Raw genomic sequence first — 16,854 nt, forward strand, 5'->3', positions numbered from 1 at the left:
TCACATATTTTTCATAATTGTTTTTCAAATTATATAACAAAAAATTATGTCCAAATATTTTGATATAAATTATATCAATATGAGCATAAAATTATTAAATTTATTTTAAAGCTAATGTTATAGATAAAAATAATTTTATTTTAATTTAAAATAAAATTAATAAATTTTAATTTAAAATAATCTGTATAAGAATATCCTCATATATATTTTTCAGATTATTCTAAGAAATTTGCTCATTCCATTTTCTTTCAGTCAATCCAAGATATCCAACATTACTCCTATATAACCCCCAACCCTCCTCTCCCTCCCTCTTTACCCATCTCCTTGTACCTCTTCGACAGATCAACGGCAGAGATCTTGAGAGAGAAAGTGGCCTTGGCGGCCGGAGATCAATGGGTCCGCCGCAGTTCGGGGACACGACACTGACGAAGGTCTTTGTCGGCGGCCTCGCCTGGGAAACCCAAAAGGACGTCCTCCGCCACCACTTCGACAAGTACGGCGACATTCTCGAAGCCGTCATCATCTCCGACAAGCTCACCGGCCGCTCCAAAGGCTACGGCTTCGTAATATATTATTATCCATTACATATTCCTTTTCTCTCTAGATCTTTCTCTCTCTACTCATCGTTGGAAATCCCGACAACAGGTGACGTTTAAGGAAGCGGAATCTGCAAAGAAGGCGTGCGAGGACGCGACGCCGGTGATCAACGGCCGCCGGGCCAACTGCAACCTGGCCTCCCTCGGGGCTCGCCGGCAGAAGGTCTCGCCGCCGGCCACGCCCGCTACGCTGCAAAACAAAGGTTGATTCTCTTTGTGCCCCGTATTTGGGTTGTTTATTACGGGAATTGCCACTCCGATTATTGATTTTGTACCACGTTGTGTGATTTTGTGAAGAAGTTGCGTTTGGGGGATCGGGAGGAGAATTGGCAACACAGAGAGCGGCGCAGTTGCCCGCAGCGTGGTACTATGCGGGTGGACCTACGCAGGGAGTGTCTCCACATTTCTACCAGCAATACCCTGGAAGCCTTCCCTTCTATGCGGCCTCCGGCGCCTATGGGTAATCTTTTTTCTCTTCTAGTTAGTATTACATGAGAATGTTCTTAACTTCAGAAGATTTGCTTTTAGATTAGTGCTATATAAAATTTTCATATATAACCCTAATCTTAAAGTAAATTCAATAATTTGATTTAAGATTATCTTCTTATAATTTGGTTTTTTTTTTTTGTTATATTCAGATATTCTCCGGCTTATGTAGCTGCACCAGACTTGGGTTACAGTACAGTAAGTTCTTTTTCTGATCCAGCAATTAAGCATTAATTTTCGTGCTAATTGCATCAATTGATTGGCCTTGTGTAAATTCTGAAGTTGTTTTAGTTACTCATCAAATTTGACTTAGATTTTATTTGAGACGGCTTTCTTACTGCTTCTTAAAACAGCTTTTTAGTAAAAGAAGCTGTTTTAAGAAGAGATAATAAAGCCGTCCCAAACAAAACCTTATTCTGTCAATGAGTAGAGAAATTGATAAAAAAAATCTGTTTGGGGCATCTAATTAAGATTTTCGTTATAGATAAGGATCAAAATGATTTCCTGACTTTCACGATGGATCAATATAATCATTGACTATTCCAAAGCCTCATCCTAGTCCCTTGATTTTTTAAAAACCTCATTTTAATACAAAATTTTTTGAAAGTAGAAAAAAATAGTGATAAAAAACTATCTCAAGCGAAACCTAATTAATTTCAGCTTACTAGTACTAATACACTGCCGAGCTACAAGACAAGCTGCAACGCATGTGTTTCTGAACATATTTCTCCTTTCTTTATGATATGTTACCTGTACATAGTTGATGGCTGGGTCCATCATGGCCATGCATGTGGCCTGTGGGTCTACCAAAATAAATAAACGAAGAATTCTACCTTTGTCTTTTGTATTTTTTAGCTGATCATTCAGAGTTTCAGACATAGAATGTATAAAATTTAGAAGAAAGGCTGTTATGTCTAATGAGTAAGCTCACATGAATATGATTACACATGGTATCTCTTGCTCATGGTGAGATCTTAGGAAGGGTAGTCACCTATAAGAAGTTTTCAATATAAAAAATTTAATCCCCTGCATCCTAATACTGAATTTTGGATCCATGAGGCTGATTTGAGCCAAATCAATGTTTTAAGATTTTGTTTGGCTCGACGTTTTACTGCTTCTTAAAGCGGTTTTTTAGTAGTATAAAAAACTTAATTTTTGGACTTAAAAGTTGCTTTAAGAAGTAGTAAGAAAGCCGTCTCAAATGAAGCCTAAGTTGTAGCTTGAGCTCAACTCAATTGATAATCAAGCTTTAAATTAATTGATTAAGCTCGATATAGGCTTGAGCCCTACTTGATAATTCAAGCTTGATTAATAGCTAAACTTGATTAGTTGTTAATGATAAGACTAGTGTGAATTAATGCATAAAGTTTTTGCATAAAAATTAATTAGGATTGTAATTTATCTCTTTAATCAAAATACTCATAATGAACCAGCTCAACAAGTCATCAAATCAACTTGTGCTCGAATTTGATCCATATTATAATTGAATGCGAACTAGTTCTATTCACAGTTCAATCTTTCACTAGATTATTAATTAGTTGTACTAGAATTTATTTATTTTTGGACTTTGAATGAATTAAATTGCAAACTCTCAAGCATTATTGTGATCAAACATTTTAGTCATAATTATTTATAAAAGCATGCATTAATTTAATCATAAAAAACTTCTGATAAAAAAAAGCATTAATCATATTGTTTTAAAAATAACTATGATTACACTTCATTAGACAACTTTCAAACTGCTTGAGGCAGAAAAAAAGAGCTAACAAAAATATATTCACAGTGCTATGGATGAAGCCCAATTTGCAGCTAATGCAGATCTATATCTGATTTTTACTCTTCGTTCAGTTCTATACTTCTCTTTCATTTCAGTACAGAAAATGTTTGCTTCCATTACTTTGGGAATCATTGATTAATGCTTTTGGGTGGATGATACAGAAGCTGAGCAATGCTGGCTATGGAGGAACATATCTCCCAACTCATTTCTCATATCATGGAGGAATGGCGTCCCCGAACACGATGATGCCCGTGTATCCGATGTATCAGCTCCATCATCATCATCATCACCACAAATCTCAAAGCATGGGATTCCCCGCAACGCACTTCTTCCCTCAAACAACCACTGGTCTGGTCACCGCCACCCCCGCCATCATCACCAAACCCAAAATTGTTCCACCCCCCACAGGTACAAATAATAGTCATATTAGTGCCAACAAATTATAGATGAGATATTCTCATTGTATTCGGTGTTGGAATGAAGCAGGGGCTATGATTTCTCTTATTCATCTATATTTTCGAAATAAACTGTGTAGCTATATATAATATGAAAATTTTCTTTTAAATATTCCTGTAACTCTTTAATTCCACCACTAATTTGTAGTGATTTTATGCTAGTTATGTATTGCTATAGTAGTACATAATAATACATGTACAGGCTAAAAATATATAACTTTCCTAAGTTGGAGAAGTATACTTCTCCTGTGGCTGATGTCTGAACAGTTTGCTTGGCAGTGGAATAGGTCACAAGTTGCAGCTGGAAGCTGAAGGAGATGAGGGTCAAGATTTGACATAAAAGCAACAACTGAAGCACTGCATTATCTGAAGAGGAACTATTTTTTCTCATTAGTTTCATTAGATTTTAACTGAATTCATTTGTTCTAACTTGCTTCACTATGAAGCAAATCTGGAAGTCAGAAATCTGTTTACCATCATGTTTTGTGAGGTAAAACTTGTTTGTTGACCAAGTAGAAATGGTTAACAGGACTGGTTTGTTCTTAATAACTACACAATGCAACACTTCATCTATTGGTTTTTGTGTTTGATGGATATTTGGTGATTCATTTCTTCTGATTTGATGGTTTGATTAGATATAAGGAAGGTACTTGAAGCAAGGCACAAAGATATATAAGAAAATAAATGTAGGGTTATGTGATGATGAGATGAAAGAAAGCAAGTGTTTTGTTTTGTTTTGTTTTGTGAGTGTATTAACTTGAGAGCATAATAATTTCAATCAAATCACAACAAAAATATATCATCAAGAATTCCAATTACCAAGCTATAGAAATACATAAGTGTACATGCATTGATACTAAGCTCAATCTATAAATGTTACTATACAAGCACTACAAAAGTAAACTCAATTTTAGCTTATCATCATTCAATTATGAAATTCTCATATAAACATGAACGCTTAGAAAAAGTAAATTAAATGTGCAAAAAAGTAAAATACATATACCAACAATATAAATATTTTCATGCAGTTGAAAATGCAACTAGACTACAGTTTCATTTGTCACGACTTTCTTAATTCTTACTAAAGTAGTTTTTATGATTTAAAAATTTTGTTCAAAAAAATTTTGTACTAAAAAATTGTTTAAAAAAAATAAAAAATTGTACCAAATGAAGGTTACATCTATGCCTAAATATCTTGTTGTTTAGGATTCCACTCTCATTTCTTATGGTAGGGAACCCTTCTTGTAGATGGTGGAATAGCCTACACACCTCTTGTTCTCATAAACCCACCTTATACAACTACAACATCTATACTTAAGTGCTATGCATATTCACAATCCCAAATATAAGATTTAACATCTTTTTGAAGTATGCCATGAGTAGTGGTGAATAAGACTACCATATACTAATACAAAGATACATGATCTCTAAAATTATTGCAATATATATATATAACAAAAATATCATACAAATTATGTATGAGATTGAGGGAGAGAAAGGATGCTTTAAAGATATTGCTTTGAGATGAACGCTCGAAATGCTTAGCAATGCATCTTTTTAACCTTTTTTGTGATGGATCACAATACGTATATCAAAGGATATTTTTCATGTCCATTAATAATAAAATAAATGAATTTTTAAATTAACCTTTAGTACAAAAAATGGATCATCATTGTCAGTTTTGTCCAAGTTTTCATATGGGTATCGACGGATTTGAAATCTAGAAAAGTAGTCTCTTGAAAAAGACAAATAGCTTATTCTCTCAGAATAAGATACTAGTTATTACAAGAAAATTGCATTTCCAAAAATATCTCATATATCATAAATCTTTAATGAAAATATACTTGTAGATAGTTGTTAACCACAAAGATGTCCTTTTTAATAATTCCCAAAAAGTAAAATGTTGTCAACATAAATAGCCATTATGAGGAGCCTATTAGTATATGCCTAATGAAGATAGAATAATCTGCAATGCTACTATAAGTCATAGTATTATGAAGAACATGGTAGATTCAAACCAAATGTAAGGATTTGTAATAGTCTATAAATGGGACCTCATGACCAAACAATTGAATCTTCTTCATTATCATTGAGGCAAAATAGCTAAATAGTTACTCCAAATAAATTTCCTTATGAAAATTGTCATTGAGGAATAAATTACTTATATTCCTTTGTTGTATAAGTCATCCTTAATCGGTGGCCATAAATAGGAGAATTCAAACTAAGTTAAGCCTAACAATTATGGAAAGTATCAAAATAGTCTATGTTATATACTTGTGTGAATATTTTGACTAACATTCGAGACTTATATCAATCAATTGAAACACAATGATGAAATTTTATACTAAACATCCATCATCAAGAAATGGTTTAACCTCCTAAGTGAAGCCAACCAAATCTCATATATGATAATTCAGTAGAGCATACATTTCAAAAATAACAACTTGTTCTTATAAAAGATTGAATAACACTTCCTAATATATCTTAGGAACTAATAAAGATTATAAGGATAAAGAAAATATATGAAAGTAAGAGAATAGATATTCAAAAGACATCTAAGTGTTAATGGACGGAGTACTACATTCGTTTTTATATTTTCAAAGGAAAATTAGTAAATGTATATCAAATAACTCATCAATAGTAGAAGCTCATTTGAATCTAATAATGGAGGTGCCACTATAGAAGGTGGTTGGTGTTATTGAGAGTAAACGGGTAGTCAAGTATTGGTAGATAAAAGAGTTTCAGGAAAAAGAGGAGCAAATGGTAAAGTTGACTCAAAAGGAAGAGAATATATAATTAAAACAAATATTTAATGAAGGGCGCAATCACATGAAAAGTAATATCTATTTAAGTGTATAAGTCCTGAGATAAAACCATAACATTTATATCATTTCAAAGTGATCAGAGAGTTTCTCATGTCATAAAGAAGCAAAAACAAAGAAAACATAACCCAAAAACTTAGATGTAAGTAAAAAAAAAATGCAAGGAGGATGGCTCAACCAAAGATATCACTGATATTAAATAATGATGGAAGAAAGAGAAAACCATCAACAAAAATGATAAATAATAGAGATGAAATGTAGAGTCCAAAACAATTAGTGGGAGGAGGAGGCACTTGAATTTAGAATACAAGGCATACAAATACAAGTACCTTGATCTAGAAGAAGATGAAGCATGAGGGCTAAGAAAGTTGTCTAAGATTATTGAAGCAAATGATCAATCTTCTTGGGAAATCATGATTGATTTAGAGAAGACATTAAGAGTAAGAAAAGTTGGGTTGGTTATGAAAACATGTTCAATGATGAGGGGATGATCAAATTTGTTCCAGAAATATTCAAGAGAATGATCGGTTTTGTTGCAATGAGAGCTTGATAAGAAATATTACGACCCACTAGTTTAGCAACCACAATTTCGACTCCATTTGCTAACCATCGAAATAGTAGCTACAACTAATTAATTGAGAGTGTAAGGAGTAAAAAAGTTAATTACACGAAGTGCCAAATAGAGAGTGATCGAAATGTTAAAATCATAGATTATATCATTTACTATGATTATAAACTCCACATAAAGGATGTAAAGACATAAATTTAACAATATGAAATTATTTGTTATCCTTTTATATAAAAATAAAGTCAATAGTGAATGGGAGATATAAGATAAACTAGCCCATTTTCCTATCTAAGTGATATGATACTCTTGGATATATATATACCATGTTATTGTAGAGAAAATATTTCTAAGTAAATAATATAAACATAAGAGTCAACTTTGATTTATTGGAGGTGGACCAAGGCAGCAGCAACCCCCCTTGTGAGGCCCAATATTTGAATAAAAACATTTAAGAGGAGAGGCAGTTAAGGAGGGATTGAATTTGGGAGGGCTGTTTAGTAAATTAGAGTTTTAATTGTATGCTTTAAATAGATGAGATGGTTAAGGGTTAGGGTTATCTTGAATTTGGCTGAATTTTGATATCTCTCTTAGGTGTTTAGGCTCTAGCCTCCAGCTAGGTATTCGAAGAGCTAGATCTTCCCATGAGTTGAGATCCATCATATCTTTCTTGCCTTTGTTCTTCTTCATCAAATAAAGTTTGTTTCATTGGTTATTTATCTACCTTTTTCTCAAATTTCAGAGCGCTTTGATCTAGGGTACTAATGGCCAGAAGGAAAGTAAAAGTATTGGAGAGGGGAAATAGGCTAATTGAACTAAGATTTTATGAAAAATGTTTCAATTTTTGAAAACTAATTGGCATCCATCCATGAAAATATGGATGGAAAGTTCACCATCGTAGAAGAAATGATGAAGAAGTTGCTAGAAGCTAAACCCGAAATAATGACATAGGAGACAAAGGATGCCACCGGCGACCTAGGAAGTGAAGGAAACCCTAATCCATTTAAGGGATGGAAAATCAAGAGGTGGAGATTTTGTATGGAGAAGATGAGATGCCTCCATTATATCCTATTTCTAGGGAGGAGATTAGTATTGGGTATGAATAAAGGGTTGTTGATTTTACAAGAAAATGGGTGGATTACAAGTGTCGGGGTGATGATTTTGAAAGGAGGGGGATTTTGAAGAAGGGGTGGATTACACACTTGGGGAGCACCCCTCTTTCGAGGAATGGGAGGCTATGAAGGATTCAGGGGAAACGGAGGTGATTCGAGGGTAAAGAAGTTGAAGATGTTTATCTTTGAGGGAGAGGACACACATGAATAAATTTATAAGGTAGAAATATAATTTGTCATCAACGGATTAACAGAGGAGGAGAGATTAATGGCAGATGGCCTATGTTTGGAGGGAAATGCATTAGCCTGGTACTATTGGAGAGACATGAGGTATCCTATTCAAATTTGGAGGGAGTTTAAGAACTGCTTACTGCAACATTTACGAACCAGTAAGGGAGGGGGATTCTATGAGCAATTCTTTGCTCTAACACAGGGTGGAGTATCATGACAAATTTGAGTACTTAGTTAGCAGAACGTCCTAACTTTCTGAGATTGTGCTGGAGGGAAGCTTCATGAAAGGGCTCAAGCCAGAGATATGGGCGACTGTTAGAGTGATGAGGCTATGTGACTTGGGAGAGGCTATAGAGCTAGCTCAGCTAGTGGAGAACCAAAGGTACCAGGAGAGGGGGGTTAAAGGCAGCAGTTCATGAGGCTCATATAGGATGATTACTATTTTCTAAACTCCCAAGCGATCAACACTAGGAAGCCTTTGTGAGGCCCCAAAAGAGAATCATGTATGAGGGGGATTAGGGGGAAATTTCAAGAAGCTCACTAAGGAGCTACAAGAGAAATATATGAAGGGATTATACTTCATATGTGATGAGAAGTACACGCCAGAGCACAAGTTTAAGGATCAAACTCTTCAAGCTCTCACCGTCTATGATGACGAGGAAGCTAAAGAGGGAGGTGAGAGTGAGACAGTGGTACAATAGGAGAAAGGATTTTATCTTGACATTATCGAAGTCTCCATAAAGTTAGTGGTGGGTTCACCTCAAATTACACCAAGAAAATTAAAGGATAAAAAAACAAATAGAGAGGTGGTGGTGCTGATCTATAGTGGGGCTACCTATAATTTTATCTCTAATCAGGTCATTAACCAATTGGGGGTATAATTGGTGGATACCAGAGGCTATGGGGTGATGATGGGCACTGGAAAGGTGGAGTGGGTATAAGAGTGTATAGGGGAGTTATATTGACTGCATAGTGGGTTTTGGTGAGGGAGAATTTTCTCTCATTAGAGTTAGGGAGCACTGATGTCATCCTAGGGATGAAGTAACTGCATACCTTAGGAGATACCAAAGCTAATTGGGGAGCACTGAAAATGAAGTTAATGGTGGAAGGAAGAAGGATGGTGATCTAGGGGGATGTAGGGTTATCCAAGGCCATGGCGTCTCTCAATACCATGGTCTGAAACATATAGGAGGTGGGAGGAGGTTTTTTTTTGTGGAACTGCAGAGTTTATAAGGGATTAGACTAGAGAAAGGGGGGATATTCCTCTTTCAATACAAGCATTCATACAATAGTTCAGTGAGATTTTTTATCCACCTCAAGGCTTAATACAACTAAGGGAATAGAAGCATGCCATCACCTTAAGGGAGGGGGTGTCATCGATTAGTGTTTGACCATATCACTAATCACAAATTCAGAAGGATGAGATTAAGAAGTTGATCTGAAAGATGTTAGAGGCGGAGATCATTATGCTAAGTGTGAGCCTTTTTTTAGCCCAATCTTACTAGTCAAGAAGAAGGATGAGAGCTGAAGATTTTATGTGGACTATCGAGCCTTGAATAAGGAGATTGTAATGGATAAGTTTCCCATTCCGATGATTCATGAGCTACTTGATGAGCTATGTGCTGCAGTGGTGTTCACCAAGATGGATCTAAAGTTGGGATACCATCAGATCAAGATGAGAGAGGACAATGTCCAAAATACTGCATTTAGTACACACGAGAGACACTATAAGTTTTTAGTAATGTTGTTTGGCCTCACCAATGCCCCTGTTACTTTCTAGTCCCTTATAAACAGAGTATTCAGACTGTACCACCATAAGTTTGTAATAGTTTTCTTTGATAATATCCTAGTGTACAATAGAATAGAGGAGGAGCATTTGGAACATTTGAGGGTGGTCTTGTGGGTGCTACAGTAATAGAAACTGAGAGCCAACCTAAAGAAGTGTTATTTTGTACAAGTCAGTGTGGAGTACTACGGACATGTGGCATCTCAGGAGAGAGTAGCTGTCAATCAGGCCAAGATTGAGACAATGCTAAAATTGCCTCTACCTAAGAACTTAAGAGAGCTGAGGGATTTCTTAGGGTTGATGGAATATTATAGAAAATTTGTAAGAGGATACAACACCTTCGGATGGCCACTAACGGAGCAATTCAAGAAGGATAGTTTCTTATGGGTAGAGACAGCTATCTGAGCCTTTAAGAGATTAAAGCATTAATTCATGACCATAATATTAGAGTTGGCCCTACCAAATTTCAGACAGATTTTTGTTGTAGAGACTGATGCCTTAGGATACATATTGGGGGCAGTACTTATGCATAATCACATACTTATAGCCTACTTCAGCTAAGTATTGACAATAAGAGCTAGGCTAAAGTCAGTCTTTGAGGTAGAGTTGATGTCCATCATTTTAGCAATTAAAAAGTGACGACCTTACTTGTTGGGTTTATATTTCATTATCAGTACATACTAGATTAGCTCAAATACTTGTTTGAGAAGAGAATGCTAACTAAGGTGCATCATAGGTGGTTATCCAAGCTGCTGGGCTATGACTTTGAGATCTAGTATAAGACGGGATTAGAGAATAAGGTGGATGATGCCTTATCTAGATATATGGGGGAGCTCTAGGAGATGGCTATTTCATTATCATTGATGAAAGATTGAGGGGCTATCAAAGAAGATATTGTAAATGAAGAGAAGCTGAGAAAGATTAGGATGGATATACTGAAAGATGAGAGCAGCCACCTAGGCTCTGCCCTAGAGGGAAAGAGACTACTATACCAAGGGAGGTTTATGATGCCATCGACCTCAGTTCATTTTCCTCGCCTATTGCAGGGATTATATGGGAGCGCTATTGGAGGCCATTCTAAGGTAAATGATATATACAGGATATTGGCAGTAGAATTATATTGGAATGACATATATAAGGATGTGGAGGAGATAGTGACTAGGAGTAAGGTATGCTAAAGGAACAAGTACATGGCTATAATGCTAGAGGGATTACTCTAATCCCTGGATCTTCTATACTGAGTGTGGGAGGAGGTCACCATGGGCTTCATAGATGGGCTACCCCAATCTAAGGGGTTTATGGTGATTTTAGTGGTGGTTGATAGACTAAGCAAGTATGCTCATTTTATTCCCTTACAAAATCCTTACATAATAGTTACAGTGGTAACAACATTCATTAGGGAGGTGGTCAGGTTGAATGGGATTCTGGAGTCAATAGTCTCAAATTGAGATAAAGTGTTTTGGCTACAAGGAATAGTGGTGAAGAGGAGTATCCCTTAGACAGACAGGCAGACATAGGTAGAAAACATGAGCCTTGAGACTTACTTATGGTGTCTTGCTTTAGAAAATGTTATGAATATGAATTCATATATTATAATTTTGATGATAACAGATATTTTTTACTCTTATATTTTTCTACGATTATCATGCCTACTAATATTTCAGTCCATAAGGTCAACTACAAATTAAGATAGCTTAAAATTGGGTAGATTAAGATTGAGTCAGTTTGTAAGTATTTGTTAAGTATTTTTATCTTTTTCTTGAGTTTAATGTAACTAAGTGGGTCATGATGCTAAGTAACCTTGCACACACACACTCAAAGGAAAAATTATGTCTATTTTTAGAGTTTTCTATTTTTGATCATCTCGTCCGGGACGATCTAAAATCATCCTAGATGATCATTTAAAACAAAAACCCTAATTAGGATATCCTAGTTAAGACAGACATAATTAAGCACATCATCCTAGACGATATTATCATCATCCTGGATGATAGACTCAAATCAGAAAGAATCAGTTGCTAACTCTTTTAGGCATGTTATTATTTTTGGACATCCTCCAAGATATAATCTTCGATGATATATTGCAATTATGTCTAAATTATTCAGAAGATTAAGGAATGAAATTAAAATTTGATTGATCGATCATATCATCCGGAATGATCGCAAGATCGTCCGGGACGATCGCAGAATCGTCCAAGATAATCAGTTAAACAAACCTTAGTTTCTTCCTGGACGACTAGAATGATGTTCTAGATGATATGTATTGATTTGAACTAACCGTACAGGCCGATCTATAAATCATTTTGGACGATCAGTTATTTTTTCATCGTTCAAATATGTAAAGTCTGACCGAACAGAACGATGGTCTGGATGATATTCAATATCTTGAACTAATCGTGCAGGATGATTATGAAATCATTTTGGATGATAAGTTATTTTTTTCATCATCCAGACAGGTAAAGTCTGGCCGAACATAGCGATGGTATGGATAATATTCGACGTCTTGAACTAATCGTACAGGATGATGTCATGTCATCATGGATGATCAAAATAAATAAACCTTTTAATCGTCCATCCTTCCCCAGATCATTCTAGCTGATTGAGCTAAATTTGTACTGATCGTACAGGACGATCCGTCGATCGTCCTGGATGATCTTTGTCAATTAATTGCAAATTAGGGCAAATTTAAATCCCTTCTATATAAGATCTCTTGTTTACTCAAGATGTAATCTTTTGCTACTGTCCTGACTTGAGAGAGCCAAGAGGAGAGGGAGAGCTTGGGAGAGAGAAAGAGAGAGAGAGATTTGTGAGGGGTTTCACAAAGGTTGCTCCAAGCAAATATCCGAGTCGTCTTCTCTAGTCGTCATTCCTGGTTCCTTGGAGGTTCTAGAGATGTCTACTTCATCGATTGATCGAGGTTCTTTGCCTGCTTCTGGAGGAAGCGAAAGGAGTTGGGTTCTCTGTCTGGTTCAGGAGGAAGCGAAAGGAGTTGAATTTTTTGCCTCACCAAGGGGGTCGGTAGAAAGGAGTTTTGTACAGGCTTCTCCGACATGATGTGGGGGCAAAGGAGAGATACTAAGTTTAGTGCAATACCTAGAGGAGAGGCTCCAGGGAGTGGACGTAGGTCAAGTTGACAGAACCACTATAAAATCTTGTGAGCTCTTTCTTATTGTTTTTCGCATTTAATTTACGCACTTTAATTTTTTGTGGTGAATGTTAATTTGGTTTAAGATCATGAATTATGTTTGAAAAAAAATTTAAAACACCAATTAATCGCTCTCTTGGTTAGCCTCGGGATAATTCATAAGGGCTTAACATTCCTAACGAACTTTTAGAAACATCTCAGTTGTTGGCTAAGTGGCTAGTATGGGAGGAGTACTAGTACAAGACATCGTACTACTATGCCTCCAAGATGACTCCTTTCAAAATGTTATACGGACGAGACCCGCCATAAAACGTGCATTTTGGATAGATTAGCACACCAATCTCTTTAGTTGAGCGGTGCTTGGAGGAAATGGATAGAGTGAACCATTGGATTGAGGCTTACTTGATATGGAGGGGTATGAAAAGAGTTAGATAAAATTCATTTTGTATTAAAGTTAAATTTTAAAAAATATTGAATATATGGCTTTTTCCTTTTATTTACCACTCGTTAAACTAACGTCGACCCGATCACATATATTTTTAAAGATAAGGCAAACCATGTATGACTAAGAGAAATAAATCCCAAAGCCGACAACGAATCAAGGTAAGAATGTACGGCTTAACCATTCACCAGACACAACGACGCAACGTGCATAAAGAGTGTATCGACCTAGGAAATATGTAATAAGGCTATGTGAGTGATTGATTTCAAAAATGAGGTCAATACGGCACAATCGTCCGCATCCTACGGGTGCCTCATTTTTGTAGGTGCCTCACTTTCACATATGTCGATTTCTCTGCTAACTAGTGCGGCACAGTCATCTGCTTTACAAGTGCGTCACAGTCATCTGCATTGCAAGTGCGTCACTTCCATAGGTGAATGTTGACGATTATTTGGGTGCACAAACTACTTTGTGGAGCCTGTATTTTACTTGATTCTTTGGACATCTTATCTAGCTCTATTTTGGCCAAGAAAGTCAGTTACGATTAGGAATTGCTTGGTAATTGATCAGGTCAAGTTTTTAATTAACTTGTGTAATGGATATCAATTCTATTTAAGTTTATGAAATTATATTGAATTTTTTAAGTTTATGAAATTATATTGAATTTTTTAAGTTTATGAAATTATATTGAATTTATGTGTAGAGAGGTAAAATTCATTTTATAAGAGATTTCATACATTTTTTTATTCTTAAAGTAATAAATTTTTTTAAAAAAAAATTTCTGAGCTTTGGATAAGCACGACTGTACTAGAAGAATTTAGAGCATGGTTTCTTTTTGCATGCAAAATCAATAGTGACTCACATGTTGCTCTTGTCTAGTGTGAGTAACGGAAGGTTAGGTTATAATATTAAGAATGAATTCTTCCTTTTTCAGTTTAGCAAAATTTAGGATTATTATCTTGAGTATTAGGGAGTAATTCAGAATCTACAATTTATATGCTTACAACTAAAGACCAAGACTTATGCGGGAGAAAAGATTTTTATGACATTGTCTTCTTTGATGCATGTAAAAAAGGCATTCTATCAGGATGTAAGCCAATTATTGGTGTTGATGGATGTTTTCTGAAAGGGCAACAAAGTGGCCCACTGTTAACAGCCGTAGGGCTTGATGCTAACAATAGCATATTTCCTATTGCATGGGCGGTAGTTGAGATAGAAAGTGGTAGTTGGGAATGATTTCTGAGTTTTTTAGGAAAAGACTTGCACATTTTGGTGAATCGGCAACAGTATACCTTCATTTCAGATAAGCAAAAAGGATTAGTACTTGCTTTCGAGAATATTTTACCTTATGTTACCAATAGACTCTGTATAAGGCATTTGCATAAAAATTTCAAATTGGTTGGCTTCACTAGCATGACTCTGAAGAACACCTTATATGCAGTAGCAAAGGCAAACATCCTTAACCAATTCAAGTTCAGGATTCAGAGTTGGAGAACTTAAATGTGGCATCATTTAAATGGTTACATGAGAAGCCTCCATCTGAGTAGTCCAGGTCTCATTTCAATTTTATACATAAATGTGACACTTTGCTAAACAATATATGTGAATGTCCTAACTCCTACATTCTTGATGCTAGAGAATTATCCATTATGTCTATGCTTGAAAGTATTAGAGCTATAGTTATATCACAAATGTTGGAGAACAAGGAGAAGGCATTAAATTGGAATGGAAAGCTATGTCTATAATTAAGGAAATTGTGGGAAAAGATATGCATAAAGCGGGTTCTTGCATAGTTTATAAATCAGATGATAACAACTAATGCATGGAAGTCAATATAAGGTGAACTTGAACTTAAAATCTTGTTCATGTTGGATGTCGGAGTTAAGTGGAATTTCATGTGAAGATGCTTACACTGCAATTCATATGATGATGGGAGACTGAGGATTTTATTCATCCCAACTACACAACAGAGACTTATATGATAAGGTATGAGTGTAATATAAAGCCTTTGAATGGTGTTAATGAATGGCCAATGAGTAATAGGGTACCACCATTGCCACCAAAATATAATTAAGCAAAGAGAGGAAGTCCATCGAAGTTGTGAATCAGAACTATCGATGAGGAAGCTTTACATTCACTCTCCCAAAAAGATAGGAGGGAGATCAAATGTTAATCTTCATTGTCATAAATATAGAAAAGTGGACACAACAACATAACATGTGATAAGAGAATGAATAGTGAAGATGGACATGGCGAAGTCCAGGAGGTTGTCCAATCATTGATTGTCATGGTGAGCCATATCATCCCTTCAATTTTATTTACATTGACAATGATTTTTATTTAAAAATGTTTTTTTTTTTTTAATAGCCCTCGGAGTTGTTGGTGTGTTGACATCAAACTAAACCTACTTTGGAAGTTCTCACTCAAGGATCTTCAAATACAATACTTTTAGTATGTTGATTTTACTTTTTATTGCTATAATTGACTTTTTCTTTTGCTATGTCAATCTAATCAAATCTTTTTTTTTCTGTATGTTTACACCTCTAAAAGGAAAAAAATCTCATTAAAGGACCATTTGAAGCACATGACATATCCAAATTTTATTGATGATTCATTGCATGCTTTTTTTGCTTTCAATGGGGGACAAACAAGCTTTAATGAAATGTATTTTTGATTTTATTTAGTGATATCTTATATGGGAAATGGACATAATTTACAGCATTATCTTTGGCTCCAAACTTTTTTATATGGAGGATGAACAAACTTATGTATTTTAATTGAACTATATTAAATGAAATGTATTTTTTATTTTTGTTTAGCAATTTTTTGTTTGTTTATTTAAACTACAATGTATGTATTGAAACAATGGCAAAAAAAATTTAATTTCATGTAATTGTTAAGCTTTTCATGCATTTGTAGAACTAGTAAAGAAATGACAAATTTGATTGTTTGCTACGTACATAAATATTTTAAAAATAGTGAAATTAGTAAAATTAAAATTCTTTATAATTTTATTTAAAAGAAAGTTTAACATTTTTTTTCAAAAATTATAATAACTACTCAATCTCATGTATTAAATATTTTAATTAAAAAAGACTAAATTACCCTCACACTTAACACTATTAACTTTTTCATTACATGATAGGACCAAATAAGTAACAATTTAAATAATTGAGGGACCAATTTAATCCCTTAAAAAGAGTAAGGGCCAATTTAAACTCTCACATAAGAACAATTATTACGTCCTCTGACCGGACGTAGAGCTACGTTCGGCCGCCAATAACATATCACCACGTGCTCTTACTCTCTACCGCGCGGCCCGACAACTTGACCCGGATCGGAACCCGAGAATGTTATGTTCACGTATTGCGAGATATTACTCGGTATTGCTCGGTATTGCATGGCAATAACGAGAAATACCGCTCTGTGAAGACCAA

The 16,854-nt window shown here is 35.1% G+C and overlaps 1 protein-coding gene across 3 annotated transcripts; it reads left to right on the forward strand.

Annotated features, from left to right (window-relative positions):
• The first annotated feature begins 246 nt into the window (after window positions 1-246).
• Window positions 247-3,902, forward strand: LOC110116653 (probable RNA-binding protein ARP1). 3 transcript variants are annotated; one of them, XM_020850319.2, is made up of 6 exons: window positions 247-563; window positions 646-799; window positions 894-1,056; window positions 1,235-1,280; window positions 3,021-3,267; window positions 3,582-3,902. In XM_020850319.2, exons 1-6 carry the CDS (start codon window positions 393-395, stop codon window positions 3,599-3,601), a joined length of 801 nt encoding a protein of 266 aa, XP_020705978.1. In that variant the 5' UTR covers window positions 247-392; the 3' UTR covers window positions 3,602-3,902. The 3 variants fall into 3 exon arrangements, with proteins under 3 accessions (XP_020705978.1, XP_020705980.1, XP_020705979.1); XM_020850321.2 differs by having other exon boundaries at window positions 3,594-3,902; XM_020850320.2 differs by having other exon boundaries at window positions 897-1,056.
• The last annotated feature ends 12,952 nt before the right edge of the window (window positions 3,903-16,854 follow it).

The sequence above is a fragment of the Dendrobium catenatum genome, unplaced genomic scaffold (genome assembly GCF_001605985.2).
Source record: "Dendrobium catenatum unplaced genomic scaffold, ASM160598v2 fragScaff_scaffold_793, whole genome shotgun sequence".
In the NCBI taxonomy this organism is placed as follows: domain Eukaryota; kingdom Viridiplantae; phylum Streptophyta; class Magnoliopsida; order Asparagales; family Orchidaceae; genus Dendrobium; species Dendrobium catenatum.